This window comes from Microcebus murinus, chromosome 13 (genome assembly GCF_040939455.1).
Source record: "Microcebus murinus isolate Inina chromosome 13, M.murinus_Inina_mat1.0, whole genome shotgun sequence".
Lineage (NCBI taxonomy): Eukaryota > Metazoa > Chordata > Mammalia > Primates > Cheirogaleidae > Microcebus > Microcebus murinus.
The window spans coordinates 82166466-82180972 of NC_134116.1; the positions used below are offsets into that span (position 1 = coordinate 82166466).

Consider the following 14507-nt stretch of genomic DNA (forward strand, 5'->3'; position numbering starts at 1 on the left):
GCTCTCTGCACTGGCGATCTGAGCCTCTCTGTGGAGGGGAAGCCTCTCCTCATCCGGCAGAGGGGAAACTGAGGCCCAACAGGGAGGGAGGCCGGCCCAGCTAGCTGGCGACCGAGCGCTGTTCTCTCCAGTGGAAGCCCCAGCACGAGCCCTTCCCTCAAGTGTGCCTGGCGGCCCTGGGCTGTCCCCGAGTCCTGATAAGCGGAGACGCCAAGCTAGTCCCGGGCAGGGTGTGGAGGCAGGAGAGCCCGGCTCCAGGCTCTGGCTGTCCCCTTATCTCTCAGCGTGGCCCTGGGGGCAGACTCCCGTGGGAGCCAGGTGGCCCCATCCCTGAAGAGCAGACCAGGGTGAGGGGGCTCCCCAAAGGGGGCATGGGTGCGTTTGGTCCAGCAAGGCCCCTGCAGGCCTGTCTGCACACCGAACAGCTGTGTCAGGAAAGGAAAACCTACCGGGGGCGGGGGCTTCAAGCTTCACAGAGGTGGGGGGTGGCGGCTACCTGGCTGCTCCTGGTCCATGCAAGGGTCACGCGGCATGCTGGGCCTGGGTCCCTGGGCGGCAGGGCGGGCCTGCTGAGGATGGGCTCAGACCTTCTTGGCTCCTGCCGCCTCCTCTGGCCCCAAGACACCTGTGGGGCAGGCCCTGTGTCCAGATTGGAAATAAAAGTTGAACAAGACACAGTCCTGTCTGCCCGCCCCCACCCGCCAGCGGCAGGGTTGGGGAAGGAGTCACGTGGGCAAACCGTGGACACCACCCCGGCCTCCGGCTGCTGCGTGAGCCCAGGAAGGAGCCAGAAAGAGCCCGATGGGAGGGCAGAGGGCCGCGTTTGGCTAGAGGCCAGGGAGCTCAGGCGAGGAGAATTTGGGAAGGGGCCTGGCACGGCCAGCTTGGCATCCGGCAAGGAGCTCAGCCTGCAGTGCATGTGTGAGTGTGCATGTGTGTGTGAGTGTGCACGTGTGTGTATACATGTGAGTGCATGCATGTGTGAGTGTGCACGCATGTGATTGTGCACATGCATGTGAGTGTGCGTGGGTGTGTGTGTGCGCGTGTGTATACACATGCAAGTGAGTGTGCACACGTGTGAGTGTGCACCTGTGTATACACGTGCAAGTGTGCGTGCATGTGTGAGTGTGCACACATGGGAGTGTGCGCGAGTGTGTGAGCGGGAGGCTAGAGGCTGGGGCCCTTGCCTACTAGGAGCCTCCTCTTCAGGTCCAGGTGGGCGATGGACCCACAGAGAAGGGTGGACAGTGGCAGGACTGGCGGGAGGTCCCAGGGCCACCTCAAAGGGCTGGAGCAGACATCGGGGTCAAGGCCGATTTTCAGGCGTGGCGTGAACAGTCTCTGGCAGAGCCCTTCCCTGAGCTGGTGGTGGCCGGAGGACACAGAAGAAATGGAGAGAGCCCTTCTGGCTCGCGGCTGGGTGCAGCAGGTGTCCTGGCCCTGCTTGTGCAGGACCCAGGGAGGGGATGGGGCAGCGGGGCCTGCAGAGGCCGTCAGGGAAGTGTTGGCAGATCCACGGGGACAGTCACCGGAAGCAGGCCAGAGGGGGTCCTTGGGGCCCTTGCCAGTCCCCGGGTCGGGGACGGGAGGAAGGGAAGCCAGCGCAAGGCCATAGCCGCACATTCTGCTTTGTATGTTCTTGGAATGGGAGGAAACGCATTTTTGGTGACAGTGTGTGGGTGTGTCTGAGTGTGCGCACTCGAGTGTGTGGCCCCAGCCCTCGTCCTGCCCTCCTGGGCCGTGGGGCACACACAGGCCCCAGGCTCTCCCAGGCCAGCCCGCAACCCGCCTGCCTGCCCTTCACCCCCGCCTGGATGCAAGCTGCCTGGGCGTCCAGGTAGGGAGAGGAGGTCAAACGCCCCTTGGGGTGACTGTCTCGTAACCCCGAGTGGCCCACTGGGAGCCTCTGCCCGGGAGGAGGTGAAGGACACAGCAGGGCACACCCCCGGCCCCCGCCTTGCCCCACAGGAGGCCCCTGGCTCTGGAGGAGCCTCCTGTCCGCAAGGAGACACAGAAGCTCCGAGCCGAGAAGGGGGCTCAGGACCCCCGTGGCAGCCGCAGAGGCGTCGAGGAAGCTGCCCAAGGCTACGCCCGTCCCCAGTGGGCAAGCCAAGGCTCAGCCCCAGGCCTGCGAGCTCCAAAGCCCAGAGCACTTTTTTCCGGCTAGGTTTGTGAAGTCCCTGCTAATCAGCAGGTCAGGTTCGTGCCCGCCTGGCTGCTGCGTCCTGTCCCTGAATGCGGCGCCTGGCGGGCAGCAGGGGCCCTGCTCCCCCGCGGCGGATGGCGAGTCCTCCCCTCGTCCCCCTGCCCGCCCTCGGCAGGCCGTCCCTCCGTGGGTGCAGGAGCATCTGCAGGTTGCCTTACCCGTCCTGTCCGGAGGAGCCCGGGCCGCCCTGCAGGACCAGGCTGAGGGCTGGGCCACACCCAGGCACGCGGGCTGGCGCTGAGGAAGGCGGGGCTGGAGGGCCCTGTCTCAGGAAGATCCCAGAAGAGCCCAAACCAGAGGGGTGCCGCCTCACACTCACCGGGACAGCCAGAATGAAAACGCCGGCGGCAGCAGGTGTTGGCGAGGACACGGGGACACCGGGACCCTGGGCTGTGCCCGGTGCTCGGGGTGGAGGGGGAGCGGGCCGGCCACCGCTCTGAGAGGTGGCAGCGTGTGGGGCCTGGGCCACACTCTGGGGTCTCCACTCCAGCCGGCCGGGGTGCCAGGAGGTGGCGGCTCTCTTTTGTCTGATTTTTGCTGCCTTTTATTTAAGCCAGTGTGACGATCTGAGATCCTTCATGCTGTTTTTCTTGTTATTGCTGAATCCAATGCGGGAGGGACACGCCGCGGTTTTCCGACACGTCCGCCTGGCAGGGGTGTCTGGGTGCGTCCCGTTTGGACTCTCGTGAGTGATCGTCTCCGAGACTCTCTGTGCATGTGGTTTCCTCCGGGGAAACCCAGGGGGTGACGGCTGCTGTGTAGCTTTTGAGGAAGCTGCGTGGGCGAGAGCCTCCCGAGGGGACCACGCCTCCACCACCCTGCCACAGGCAGGGGCCCAGTCTCTCCGCGGCCCCCCAGCACCTGCTGCTCTCTGCACGGACTCCGGCCGTCCCCGTGGGTGTGGCAGCACCTCCTTGGGTTTTGATTTGCTTTGCCCCGTGGAGAGTGAGGTCAGACATCTTTCCGGGTGCATGTCGGCCCTCTGTGTGCTTGTTATTTTTTAGAGGCAGGGTCTTGCTGTCAACCGGGCTGGAGTGCAGCGCCGCCATCGTAGCTGACTGCAGCCTCACACTGCTGGGCTCAAGCGATCCTCCGGCCTCAGCCTCCCAAAGGGCCAGGACTATAGGCCTGAGCCACCGTGTCCCGCCGACCTTCTTCAGGGACACCCAACCTGCCCCCGGCAGCTGCTGGGGCCCGGCCACGCTAACCCTGCGCCTCGCCTCTCTCCACAGCCACCCGGGAGTCAGCCTTCGTCCACGCCATCGCCTCGGCCGGCGTGGCCTTCGCGGTGACGCGCTCCTGTGCGGAGGGCGCGGCCACCATCTGTGGCTGCAGCAGCCGCCACCAGGGCTCGCCGGGCGAGGGCTGGAAGTGGGGCGGCTGCAGCGAGGACATCGAGTTTGGCGGGATGGTGTCCCGGGAGTTCGCGGACGCCCGGGAGAACCGGCCAGATGCCCGCTCCGCCATGAACCGCCACAACAACGAGGCCGGGCGCCAGGTAGGTCCGCGGCCAGTGCCCTCCCGGGGGAAGGGAGGATGGGGACAAGGACTGGCCTGCAGGAGCCGCTGCACGGGCCGGGAGGGAGGCGTCGGGACGAGTGCAGAAATCCCAAGAAGGTGTGCCCCGAGGAGATGCACGTGTGCACCTGACCAGGTGCACGCGAGCAGGCGCCAGAGGCAGTGGCAGGGGCTCAGCTGGGAGAGGCCGGGAGAGGCCCCCGGGCAGCCCGGGGTGGGGGGAAGACTGAAGGTGGTTTAGTCTGGGCAGAATACGCATGCAGAGGGAGAAAGAAGGTTTGATGTGGAGAGACGGGCAGGGACCAGCCTGTGACGGCCATCGTGACCCTTGTGTCTCAGTCTGTTTGTGCTGCTATAACAAAACACCTTAGGCTGGATAATTAACTTATAAACAGTGGGAGTTGGTTGCTCTCGGTTCTGGAGGCTGGAAGTCCAAGATCAAGGCGTGGCAGACGGCTGGAATCCTGGTTCTCAGATGGTGCCTCCTCCTTGCTGTGTCCTCACATGGCTGAGCCTCTCCCTGGGGTCCCTGTAATAAGCCAGTCATCTCATTTATGAGGTCTCCACTCTCCTGACCTCACCACCTCCCCAAGACCCCACCTCCTAATCCCATCATCTTGAAGGTGAGGATCTCAACGTATACATTTGGGAGGCGACACAAGCATTCCGGACCATAACAGCTTGTTAAAAAGGACGTGGTCAGAAGGTCAGTGGGGGACCCAGACAGCGATGACTGCTGACAGGCAGGGTTGGGTGTGAGGGCCCGGTGGTGTGCCATGGACAATGGCGCTGGCCTTGGCCAGTGGAACCTGGGGGCTGCAGAGCGCCGAAGCATGACCAGGGGATATTTACCTTCCGACAGTGAGGGACTAGAGAGCTTGGACCAGTCTTCCTGCTGACGACAGCTTCAAATGCAGGATGAAATATAAAAGGCACCCTGCTAAAAATGCATAATAGAATCTCCACGTGTATACAGTCGCCCGATTCGTGATAGAGGATATCGGGCAGTGCAGTAGGGGAAATGGGCTTGTCAATGGTTGGTATGCAATCAGTTAAATAGTGCCATGGCTTAAATGGATCCCCCAAAATTCCCATGTTCGAAACTCGATCCCCAGTGCAACCGTGTTGGGAGGTATTTAGGTCAGGAGGGCTTGGCTGCTAGGAATGGATTGATGCTGCTGTGAAAAGGCTTTGGGAGGGGTCTCTCTCCCCACCCGACGCCCCACCACGTGAGGACATGGCGTTCCTTCCCTCTGCAGGACTTAGTGTTCCAGGCATCAACTTGGAAGCAGAGAAACCAGGCCCTAACCCGCCACCACGCTGATCTTGAGCGCTCCAGCCTCCCGAACTGTGAGAGAATAAGTGCACACATTGCCCGGTCTCAGGTGTGCAGTGTCAGCAGCACAGGACAGGCCACGGCGGGTAGCAGTACGGGAAAAAACTAGCCCAGATCTCCCCACCTCACACCGTCTGTAAACATCCATTCCACATCCAAATGGGAAAGGCAAAAGAATACAACTTTTACAAGCAAACCTAGGAGAACATCTTTGTAACCTTGGAGGAGGCAAAGATGTCTTGAACAGGCAAAAAAAAAAAAAATGAAATAAACCATTCACAGTGAAAGGAAATCAGATGGATATGGACCGTATTCAAATTAAGAACTTTGTTTAATAAAAAGGCACTGGCGTGGTCCTGAAAAGGCAACAGTATAGGAGAGCACGCTCATACACAGATATCCAACAAATATATAAAAGCTGCACTATAAAAAGAACCGCACAAATTGAGAAGAAAAAGATAGACAACCCAATAGAAAAGTTGGCTAAAAACATGAAAAGCCACTTTGTGAAAGAAAATATAGAAATGGCCACAATATTGTGGCTCGATATTATGAGTCATCAAGAAAATGCTGTTAGAATCCCCACCCGGGGGAGGGAGAGGGGAGGGTGGGAGTCCCCGAGGAGCTGGTGTTCCGGGCAGATCATTTGTGACGTTCTGCATGCCTTGCTCTTCAGACACGTGTATTGTTTGATTGTTTGGTACGGATGTTATACCTCTATTAGATGATTTGTAAGTGTGGAATGACTCTCACTGTCTAGTGAAGAGTTAGCAGCCCCCACTGCAGGTGAAGACAGGATGCTGGGCCTGGTGCCTGGGGCAGCTTTTGTCCCTGGGGCCGTTTGCTGGTCTGGAAGAGACAGCAGAGGCTGAGCTAGGATTCTGGCAGATTCGCAGAGCTAAGAGCCCACCATGGGCCAGGGGCGGGCGTGCCCTCTGCTAAATGTCTCCCCAGTGTGAGCTGGAACCCTGGGGAGTGACAGAAAACCGAAGTGGCCCAGCGCTTGTGCACACAGGCAGGCTAGAAACCTCTCAAGACCTGAGCTTGGATTCAGGTGATCCCAAATTGCAGGAGTCCCCGCGCACCTGGAACACGCAGACAAAATCCTCTTTGGAAGAGGATGTAACCTTTTTCTAGGTCTGAACGTTTTTTTTATAAGAATTTTGCAAACACAATGTCCAGCACACAATTAAAGATAACCTTTCACATGCTCTCATGACACAGTGAATTTTAATCAGCGAAACAACAGAAACAAAACCCATACGGATTCTGGATGCTAGAATTTATTAGGCACAGATTATCAGGGGGAAAAGGCTTGCTTATGTTCACAAAGCTAAAGTGCAAATGTGAACATTTCAACAGGGAACTAGAAACTATTTTTTTTTTATTTCGGCATATTATGGGGGTACAGATTTTAAGGTTTCAATAAATGCCCATTTCCCCCCTAGAAACTATTTAAAAAAAAAAGAGAGAATATAACAGATTTGGAAAAGAATACTATAAAAGTTGCAGAACTGCAGAATGAATGGGGACTGAGTTCCAGTTAGAGATGACAGGCCAAACACAAACATTTCCCTCTGCACCCTCCTGGAAACCCGCTGGAATGACAATCAATTAATTTTTAAATAAATAGATATATAGAGATAGGTAGATATAAGCAGAGGGAGGGATGGATGGGATCTATAGATAGTAGATGCAGATGGTGGGTAGACATGGGACAGATTCAACATAGAGGGAAGAGATGGATGGCAGGCGGATGGATGATGTGAGTAGACAGAGGATGGATGGGCAGAGGAAATGGGTAGACGGGTAGACAGATACACATGAGAACACGGAAAACAGGAAAGGAGAGAACGGTAACGAAACTTTGAAAGCTAAAAAACAGAGAAATGGGCCGGGCGTGGTGCCTCACGCCTGTAATCCTAGCACTCTGGGAGGCCGAGGCAGGCCGATTGCTCGAGGTCAGGAGTTCGAAACCAGCCTGAGCAAGAGCGAGACCCCGTCTCTACTATAAATAGAAAGAAATTAATTGGCCAACTAATATATATAGAAAAAACTAGCCGGGCATGGTGGCGCGTGCCTGTAGTCCCAGCTACTCGGGAGGCTGAGGCAGCAGGATTGCTTGAGCCCAGGAGTTTGAGGTTGCTGTGAGCTAGGCTGACGCCACGGCACTCACTCTAGCCTGGGCAACAAAGCGAGACTCTGTCTCAAAAAAAAAAAAAAAAAAAAAAACACACAGAGAGGTGAATCAAGCAGACCCAAGAAAACGAAGGCTTGAGCCAGCAGAGGAGAAATCTGAGGCCCAGTCCAGGAATTCCTCGTGTCAGGCATCTTGAGAAGTAGAGGTAAAGATGGGGTTGAAAGTTTATTTTACGGGCGCTGAGCAACCCATCCACTCCTCTGCGCACCTGCTCGTAGCCAGGCAGCAGCTCTCCCCTTCCCACCGCGGAAGTTCAGAGGTCTGTTCTCTGAAAAGGGCAAGGCCGAGTCTCTGGTCTGAGGGACACCAAACACACCTGAAGGTGAGGCTGCCAGTGTGGAAACAGTCTCTCTACGTGCGGAAGAGCATGCCATTATCTCTCTTCTTGGTTTCCTAATCCTGGCAGCAAACCCCAAGTATTAATATCCTCCGAGCTGGGGAATGGAAGATCTCCTCTGGGGAATCTGGTCAACGCAAATGAAGAGGCTTCGAGATGCTGGCATGGAAGGTCCCCAGTAAAACAATGCAGCTAGATCACTGTATAGTGAGGATCCAGGGAGGACAAGTCCCCTCCCATGCACAGGAATGTCCAGTGAGATTTCTAGTGCAGCCGGGCGTGGTGGTGCACAGCTGTAGTCCCAGCTACTCGGGAGGCTGAGGAAGGAGGATCGTTTGAGTCCAGGAGCTGGAGGTTGCAGTGATATATGATGATGCCACTGCACTCTAGCCTGGGCAATAGAGTTGAGACTGTGTCTCAAAAAAAAAAAAAAATTATAGTGCCCCATTTTTAAATATGAGCAGATAGCCAAGGATCACCAGACCTCTGAAGAAAGCTTCTAATAGATATAGCTGCTAAAGGCCAAAACAAACAAACTAAAAACAATATTTATGCTTTTTGGAAACATAAATGTGGGAAAACACATTAAAAAAAAAGATGAAAACTTCAAAAAACTATCATTAAATATCCTCAAAGAGATAAAACATGGATACAGGTATCCATGAAATTAGAACAGGATGTTAATTTTAAGGACCATTCGGAGAAAAAGAGAGCCCTTAGAAATTAAAAATATGATAACAGAAGCAAAAATCTCAGCAGAAAGTCTGGAAGATAGTTGAGACACCCTCTCCCAAAGTAGTGAAAAGGACAAAGCAATGGAAAATAGAAGAAAACAGAATATTTGCAAGATCTGGCCAAGAAAGACAATGATGGGTGCAAAGAAGAGGAAGTCAGATAAGGAACAATCAGGAAGTTTCCCCAGACCTGAGCACAGGTTTCAGACCAAACAGGCCCACTAAGTGACACATATGTGTCACTTTGTGAACATAAATTAATCCCTAGACAGAGGGAAAAGATCCACATCAAAACACACTGTCGTGGAATTCAGAGGCTATGACATGGAAGAACCCTCCAAGCTTCAAAGGAGAATATTGGGCTTCAGGAACAGGAATCGAAATGGCATCAGACTTTTCAGGAACCACAATGAAAGCTAAAAGGAAATGGAGTAGTACTTTCAGAATTCTAAGAGATAAAAATGACTTCAAGCCAAGAATTTTATACCCTGCTAAACTATCAACTATATGGGCTAGTAGAAAATGTGTTTTCAGATGTGCATATTTCACAAAATTTATAAGACCTTTTATGATAAAAACATATCTCCAAGAAGATGAAGTTGATATGAAGCCTGATGTTTGAACATCTTGAAGAGGATATTTAGACAATTAAGGGAGAATTGGGGGCTGAATCAGTGACAGGTACATTCACAACAGGAACAACAAAAGGTCATGTAAGAAAGGAAAAGTCATCATAATATGTTATGATGTAGTCCTGATGTAGTTATGATGTAGTAAAAATGTAGTCCCAATGTCATCAGCAGTGAATACTGATCTGAAATTACACTTGTTTTTAGGGTAGGAGGGGGTGGTGGCTGGGAAGTGTTCATCTAACCGGTGGGGTGGTAAGGGAGAGCTAAACTCCCATCCTTCATGGTGAGAGGGCAACAGATAATGCCTAATGCTGAAAAATCAAGGAGTGGCAAGACAAGTGTTATTAGAGCCATAAACATTACAAGGGATGGCATATGGGACCAGGATTCCTGTTCTACTGAACAGGTCCTTGAAACTATTGAAATTTTAAAATTATGCATCTATATGATGTCGATCAAAAGTAAAACTGGGACTGGGTGCAGTGGTGCACACCTGTAATCTGAACACTTTGGAAAGCCAAGGCAGGAGGATTGTTTGAGGACAAGAGTTCAAGACCAGCCTGGGCAACAGAGCAAGACCCCATCTCAAAAAAAAAAAAAAAAAAAAAAGTAAAACTGAAACAAAAGAAAAGAAAACAGCTATTAGACAACAGGACTGGACAGGGTAGGGAAACATGTTGCTCTACACATCTCCACCAGAAAGGCTCAATATGAGAAGGATGGGTGCAAGAGACAGCCGGGAGAGGGCTACAGGAAAGAGGCAGGATTTGAACTCAGAGCCCCGTCAAAGCCTTAGACCAGGTTTGTCCAATAGACATATAATGAGGGCTACAAATGGGACCCACACAGGTCATTACACATTTTCTAGTAGCCACATTGAAAGAGTACACAGGTGACATGAGTTTTAATACTCAACCTCCTTTAACTCAATATAGCCCACATGCTACTGTTTTAATAATGTGTGCAATGTTAAAATTATGAATGAGATATTTAATATCCTTTTCTCACACTCAGCCTTGGGAATCCAGCATGTGGTTTGCACCTATGGCATTTCTGAATTTGGACCGGCCATGTCTCATGGGCTCGCATGTGGCCAGTGCCGCCGTAGAGAGTTCTGTATGTCCCCTTGCCCAAACTCCACCCCTTCCCCTAAAGAAAAAAGGGAAGAGAAGCCGATTCCCCACTGCCATGGGGAAAACCACACGCTCCTCAGCCAAGCGCCCAAGGCCCCCACCGCCTATGTCCCAGCACTGCCTCCCTCCTTGCCTGTAGTCCCCATAAAGGGACCGGCTTCCTGGGCCACTTCCATTGCCCATGGCAAGCCTTTCCACCCAGCCCACAGACACCTCCTCTGAGCAGCCCGCCTGGGTTCTCCCTGTCGGAACCAAGGTCGTCCCTCCTGCGTCCTTGCACACGTACACGCTGGCACCGCCATCTGGCACTTTCAGTGTATGCCCTCCCATGCTGCAGCTCCTGCCTTCCTTCACTCCACCCTTTTTCCAGAGACAGGGTCTCACTCTGTCTCCCAGGCTGGAGTGCAGTGGTGTGTTCCGGCTCACTGCACCCTCAAACTGCTTGGCTCAAGGGACGATCCTGCCTCAGCCTCCCGAGTAGCTGGGATTAGAGGCGCCCATTGCCAGGCTTGGCTCATGCTTTAAATTTTTTGTGGAGACAGGATCTTGCTATGTTGTCCAGGCCGGTCTCCAGCTCCTGGTCTCAAGCCATCCCACCCGGCCTCCCAAAGTGCTAGGAGTGCAGGCGTGAGCCACCGCGCCCGGCCTGTCCTAGATACGGCGCAAGTTCTCACCGGGGCCAGGGCGGCCTTGGGTCTGGCCAGGGGGAGACTCCGCACCTGGGGAAGTGGGCGGCGCTGGGGCGCACCGCTCCGCCTGGGAGCCCGGGCTCTGCTGGGGGCTTTCTGGGCGGGCGGGCGGGCAGGCTGCGGGCAGGAGCAGGGCCCCCCGGGGTGGGGGTGGGGGTGGGGCGCAGCAGGGGCCGCCCTGACCCCGCCCGACGCGCCCCCCGCAGGCCATCGCCAGCCATATGCACCTCAAGTGCAAGTGCCACGGGCTGTCGGGCAGCTGCGAGGTGAAGACGTGCTGGTGGTCGCAGCCCGACTTCCGCGCCGTGGGCGACTTCCTCAAGGACAAGTACGACAGCGCCTCGGAGATGCTGGTGGAGAAGCACCGCGAGTCCCGCGGCTGGGTGGAGACGCTGCGGCCGCGCTACACCTACTTCAAGGTGCCCACGGAGCGCGACCTGGTCTACTACGAGGCCTCGCCCAACTTCTGCGAGCCCAACCCCGAGACCGGCTCCTTCGGCACGCGCGACCGCACCTGCAACGTGAGCTCGCACGGCATCGACGGCTGCGACCTGCTGTGCTGCGGCCGCGGCCACAACGCGCGCACCGAGCAGCGCCGCGAGAAGTGCCGCTGCGTGTTCCACTGGTGCTGCTACGTCAGCTGCCAGGAGTGCACGCGCGTCTACGACGTGCACACCTGCAAGTAGGCGGCGGCCCGGCCGGCCGGCGCTCCTCCCGACCGGCCCCCGCCCGCCCGCCCGCCCGCAGGCGGGGTCTCTGCGGGCGGGGTCTCGGGCCTTTGCGTGGGGCGCCGGGCGTGGCGGGACTCCGGGCGGGCTCCTCCCTGGGGATGGAGCTCCTCCGGAAGGGGCTAGGTTCCGGAGGGGGGCGGGGCTCTTCTCTGGGGGAGGGACTTGAGAGGGGCAGCCCGCCCCAGTGGGGCGTGGCTCCTGTCCCTCTCTTCCCCCCACAAGGTCCCATCCACCCCCATTGTCTGCGTAGAGCCTGGGGAACCCATGGGGCCTGGCAAGGTCTCAGCCCCTCCCCCATGCCTCTGGGATCCTGGGCCCCCTCCCTTGGAGCCCCTGCCTCTGGATGATCCGCGGGGTGGAGGCCTGCACCCCCCTCCCTCAGCCTGGGGTTTGCCCACCCTCCAGACCAGGACCCCTACTGAGAAAAGCCTGCAGCCCCTCCAGCCCCCAACCAGCCCCGAGGACACCAGGGAGAAGGGGGGTGCTTCACACAGGGAAGGAATCCCGGCCCCTGTCACTGCCCCGCTGTGGGCACCCAGCCCATCTTCCTGGCATGCTCCTGCTGCTCCCCAGGAACCAGCTGGTGACAGCTCTCTGCAGCTGCCCGGCCCCCTCCTCCCTGTCCAGGGGTCTCCCCACCTGCACCCCATCCTGACTACAGGAGAGTGTGAACCCTCCTGTCCAGTCCTTCCCCAGCCTCCCCCCAGCCACAGCCCATAGCCAGGGAAAGTTGGGAAGTGACACCGGCCTGAAGCTGCCCAGGGCCGACAGCCTCATCTCGGGGCTGTCTGGGAGCCCTGGGGCACATGGGCCACACCCCCTGCAGCTGAAGGACCCACAGCCTAGGGCAGGGTGGTCTCCTTCCCAGCCCCTGTGGCCAGGACTGCTCCCCAGGTCCTGCTGCTGGGCTGACAGTCACCAGGCCTATGTCCTGTGGCCACCGTCCTGGAGCCTCTGGCTGGCCACCGGGCCCTCCCCTCTGACTTGTCCTCCCAGCATGGGAACCAGAGGCCGCTGGGCCCACCCGGCGGGTACCCCCGGGCCGCCCTCACGCACCCCCTCGGCCCCTGCCACTGTGAACGTCTCCCACGCTTGAGGCAGTGGGGGAGACCCGGCCGGCGGGGCGCCCCAAGAGCCTAGAAGAGGGACACCACAGTCCTCTGCCTCAAATTCTGCATTTTTTTCGTTTTAATTTTATTTCCGATGCTGCTATATCCACCATACACTGGAGTTAGACAAACGATATTTTTTTTTCTTTTCTTTCTATGAAAGAAATTATTTTAGTTATAGCTTGTGAATTTCAAACAATGGGGAAAGTAAAAAAAAAGAGGAAGCAAACAAAAAAACCAAGCCCGTGGTCTGTGCTGGATTTTTGGTGGGGGGTTTGCACGGGGTTGAGAAGGTGGCACGGTGAGCCCGGGGCCCCAGAAAGTCCATATTCACTCAGCTGATGTCCCAGCACCAGCTACAAGTTGCCTGAACCCTCTGGGTTTGGGGACAGTGGCCTGGTAGCTGGTGGCCTCAAAGTGAAGGCTCAGCCGGATCATGCGGGACCTGGGGATGGGGCCAGCCTGCAGGGCCCTGGCCCTGGCCCACCCCCAGCAGGTGGGACGGAGGAACGCCCAGGTGGGGCCTGGGGCTCAGCCGGGGCCAGACAGGCTGCCATCAGTGCCGAGGGAGCCGGTGACTAAGGGCACAGGGCCCCGCCAAGGACCAAGGACAGATGCCCTTCTCCCTGTGGGCGGGTGAGTCACCCAGTGGGAGGGGACCCCAAGCCCACTCAACCCGCCAGGCCATCCTGGTCAACAGCCCTAAAGGGGTCAGTCCCTGGAGGAGTGACAAGTGCCCCACGGGAGCCCTTGGTCAGCCCTGTCCGACGGGCAGGGGCACCAGCGCCTCTGAGTCAGGGCCCTGGGCAGGAGCCGCCCTAATTGGCACCTGTTGGGGCCCAGTGCCGGGGGCGTAAGACATGAAAGACGCGGACCCGACCAGGAGGCGGCTGGGCGGGCAGGAGGGGTGTGGGCACAGCCACCAGGTCACAGGGACCTGAGGAGCCAGAGAGTGCAGTGGGGGGGACGCTAGAGAGGGTGGTGGGCAGAGCTGGGCTTCAGGGAGGGGCCTGGCGGGCAGAGCCCACGTGGGCACCCGGACACAAGCCGGCCACCCCGGGTCGAGGCCGAGATGGGGCCTGCCTGTCCTGGCCAGACGCCGTGAGCGGCAGGACCCCAGGCTCCGACGGTGCCGCTGGGGCCTGGAGAGGGGCTGCTCTGGGCTCAGGACACACAGCACGCCGGGACCGGGAAGCTCTGGCACCCGGGCATCACGACGGTCTCAGCTGCCCGCGTCCCCGCCGCGCGGCCTGCAGGATTCCCACCATTGTCTTGTATTCTTGTGGGAGACCCCGTGAGAAGAGGGCCCCAGAGGATGTGTCTCTGAAGAATGGGGGTGTCTGCAGCCCACGGGGCACAGGACAGACCCCAGGTTACAGGCGAGAGGGGGTGGGAGTCAAAACCCTGGACTCAGTGCCAGTCAGGAGCAAGCCTTGCCCCATCCCAGCCTCAGTTTCCCTTCTATGCAAGTGGGAGGAGGGGAGTCCGGGGGCTTTTCCGACCTGGGCTGCTTCACCCCACCCCCCCCCTGCTGGAGGCCGCCCCCCTCACCTGCCGAGACTTGGCAGCAGCATCTCCCCAGCCCCAGCCCCGGCCCCCACCCCCGCCCCCCAGGTGGGGCCCTCAGAAGTGGCCAGGCCACTCCGGGGAGTTTACAGCGAGGGAGGAAATGGCCTGGTGGGCCTGTTCGCAGGTAGTTGAGACAGGACAGGGAATAACCATATAAAAGGCCCGGAGGCTGCGGGGCCCCACCCCGCCAGGGCTCCCCACGGCCCAGGCCCCTGCAACTCTCACCCTCCGGCTTTGAAGTCCTGGAGGGGGTGTGACCGGCCCCACCCTGGGCCCCCAGCAGCCCTCCCTCTCTGTGACACCCCCTCCCCTG

At 57.6% G+C, this 14507-nt stretch overlaps 1 protein-coding gene across 1 annotated transcript in view; it reads left to right on the plus strand.

Annotated features, from left to right (window-relative positions):
* WNT3A (Wnt family member 3A) overlaps positions 1-11471 on the plus strand; it is a 41458-nt gene extending 29987 nt beyond the window's left edge. The window contains exons 3-4 of the mRNA XM_076009642.1: positions 3439-3704; positions 10992-11471. Coding sequence (XP_075865757.1) covers positions 3439-3704; positions 10992-11471 — 746 coding nt within the window. The remainder of the gene's footprint in view (positions 1-3438; positions 3705-10991) is intronic.
* Positions 11472-14507: the final 3036 nt, after the last annotated feature.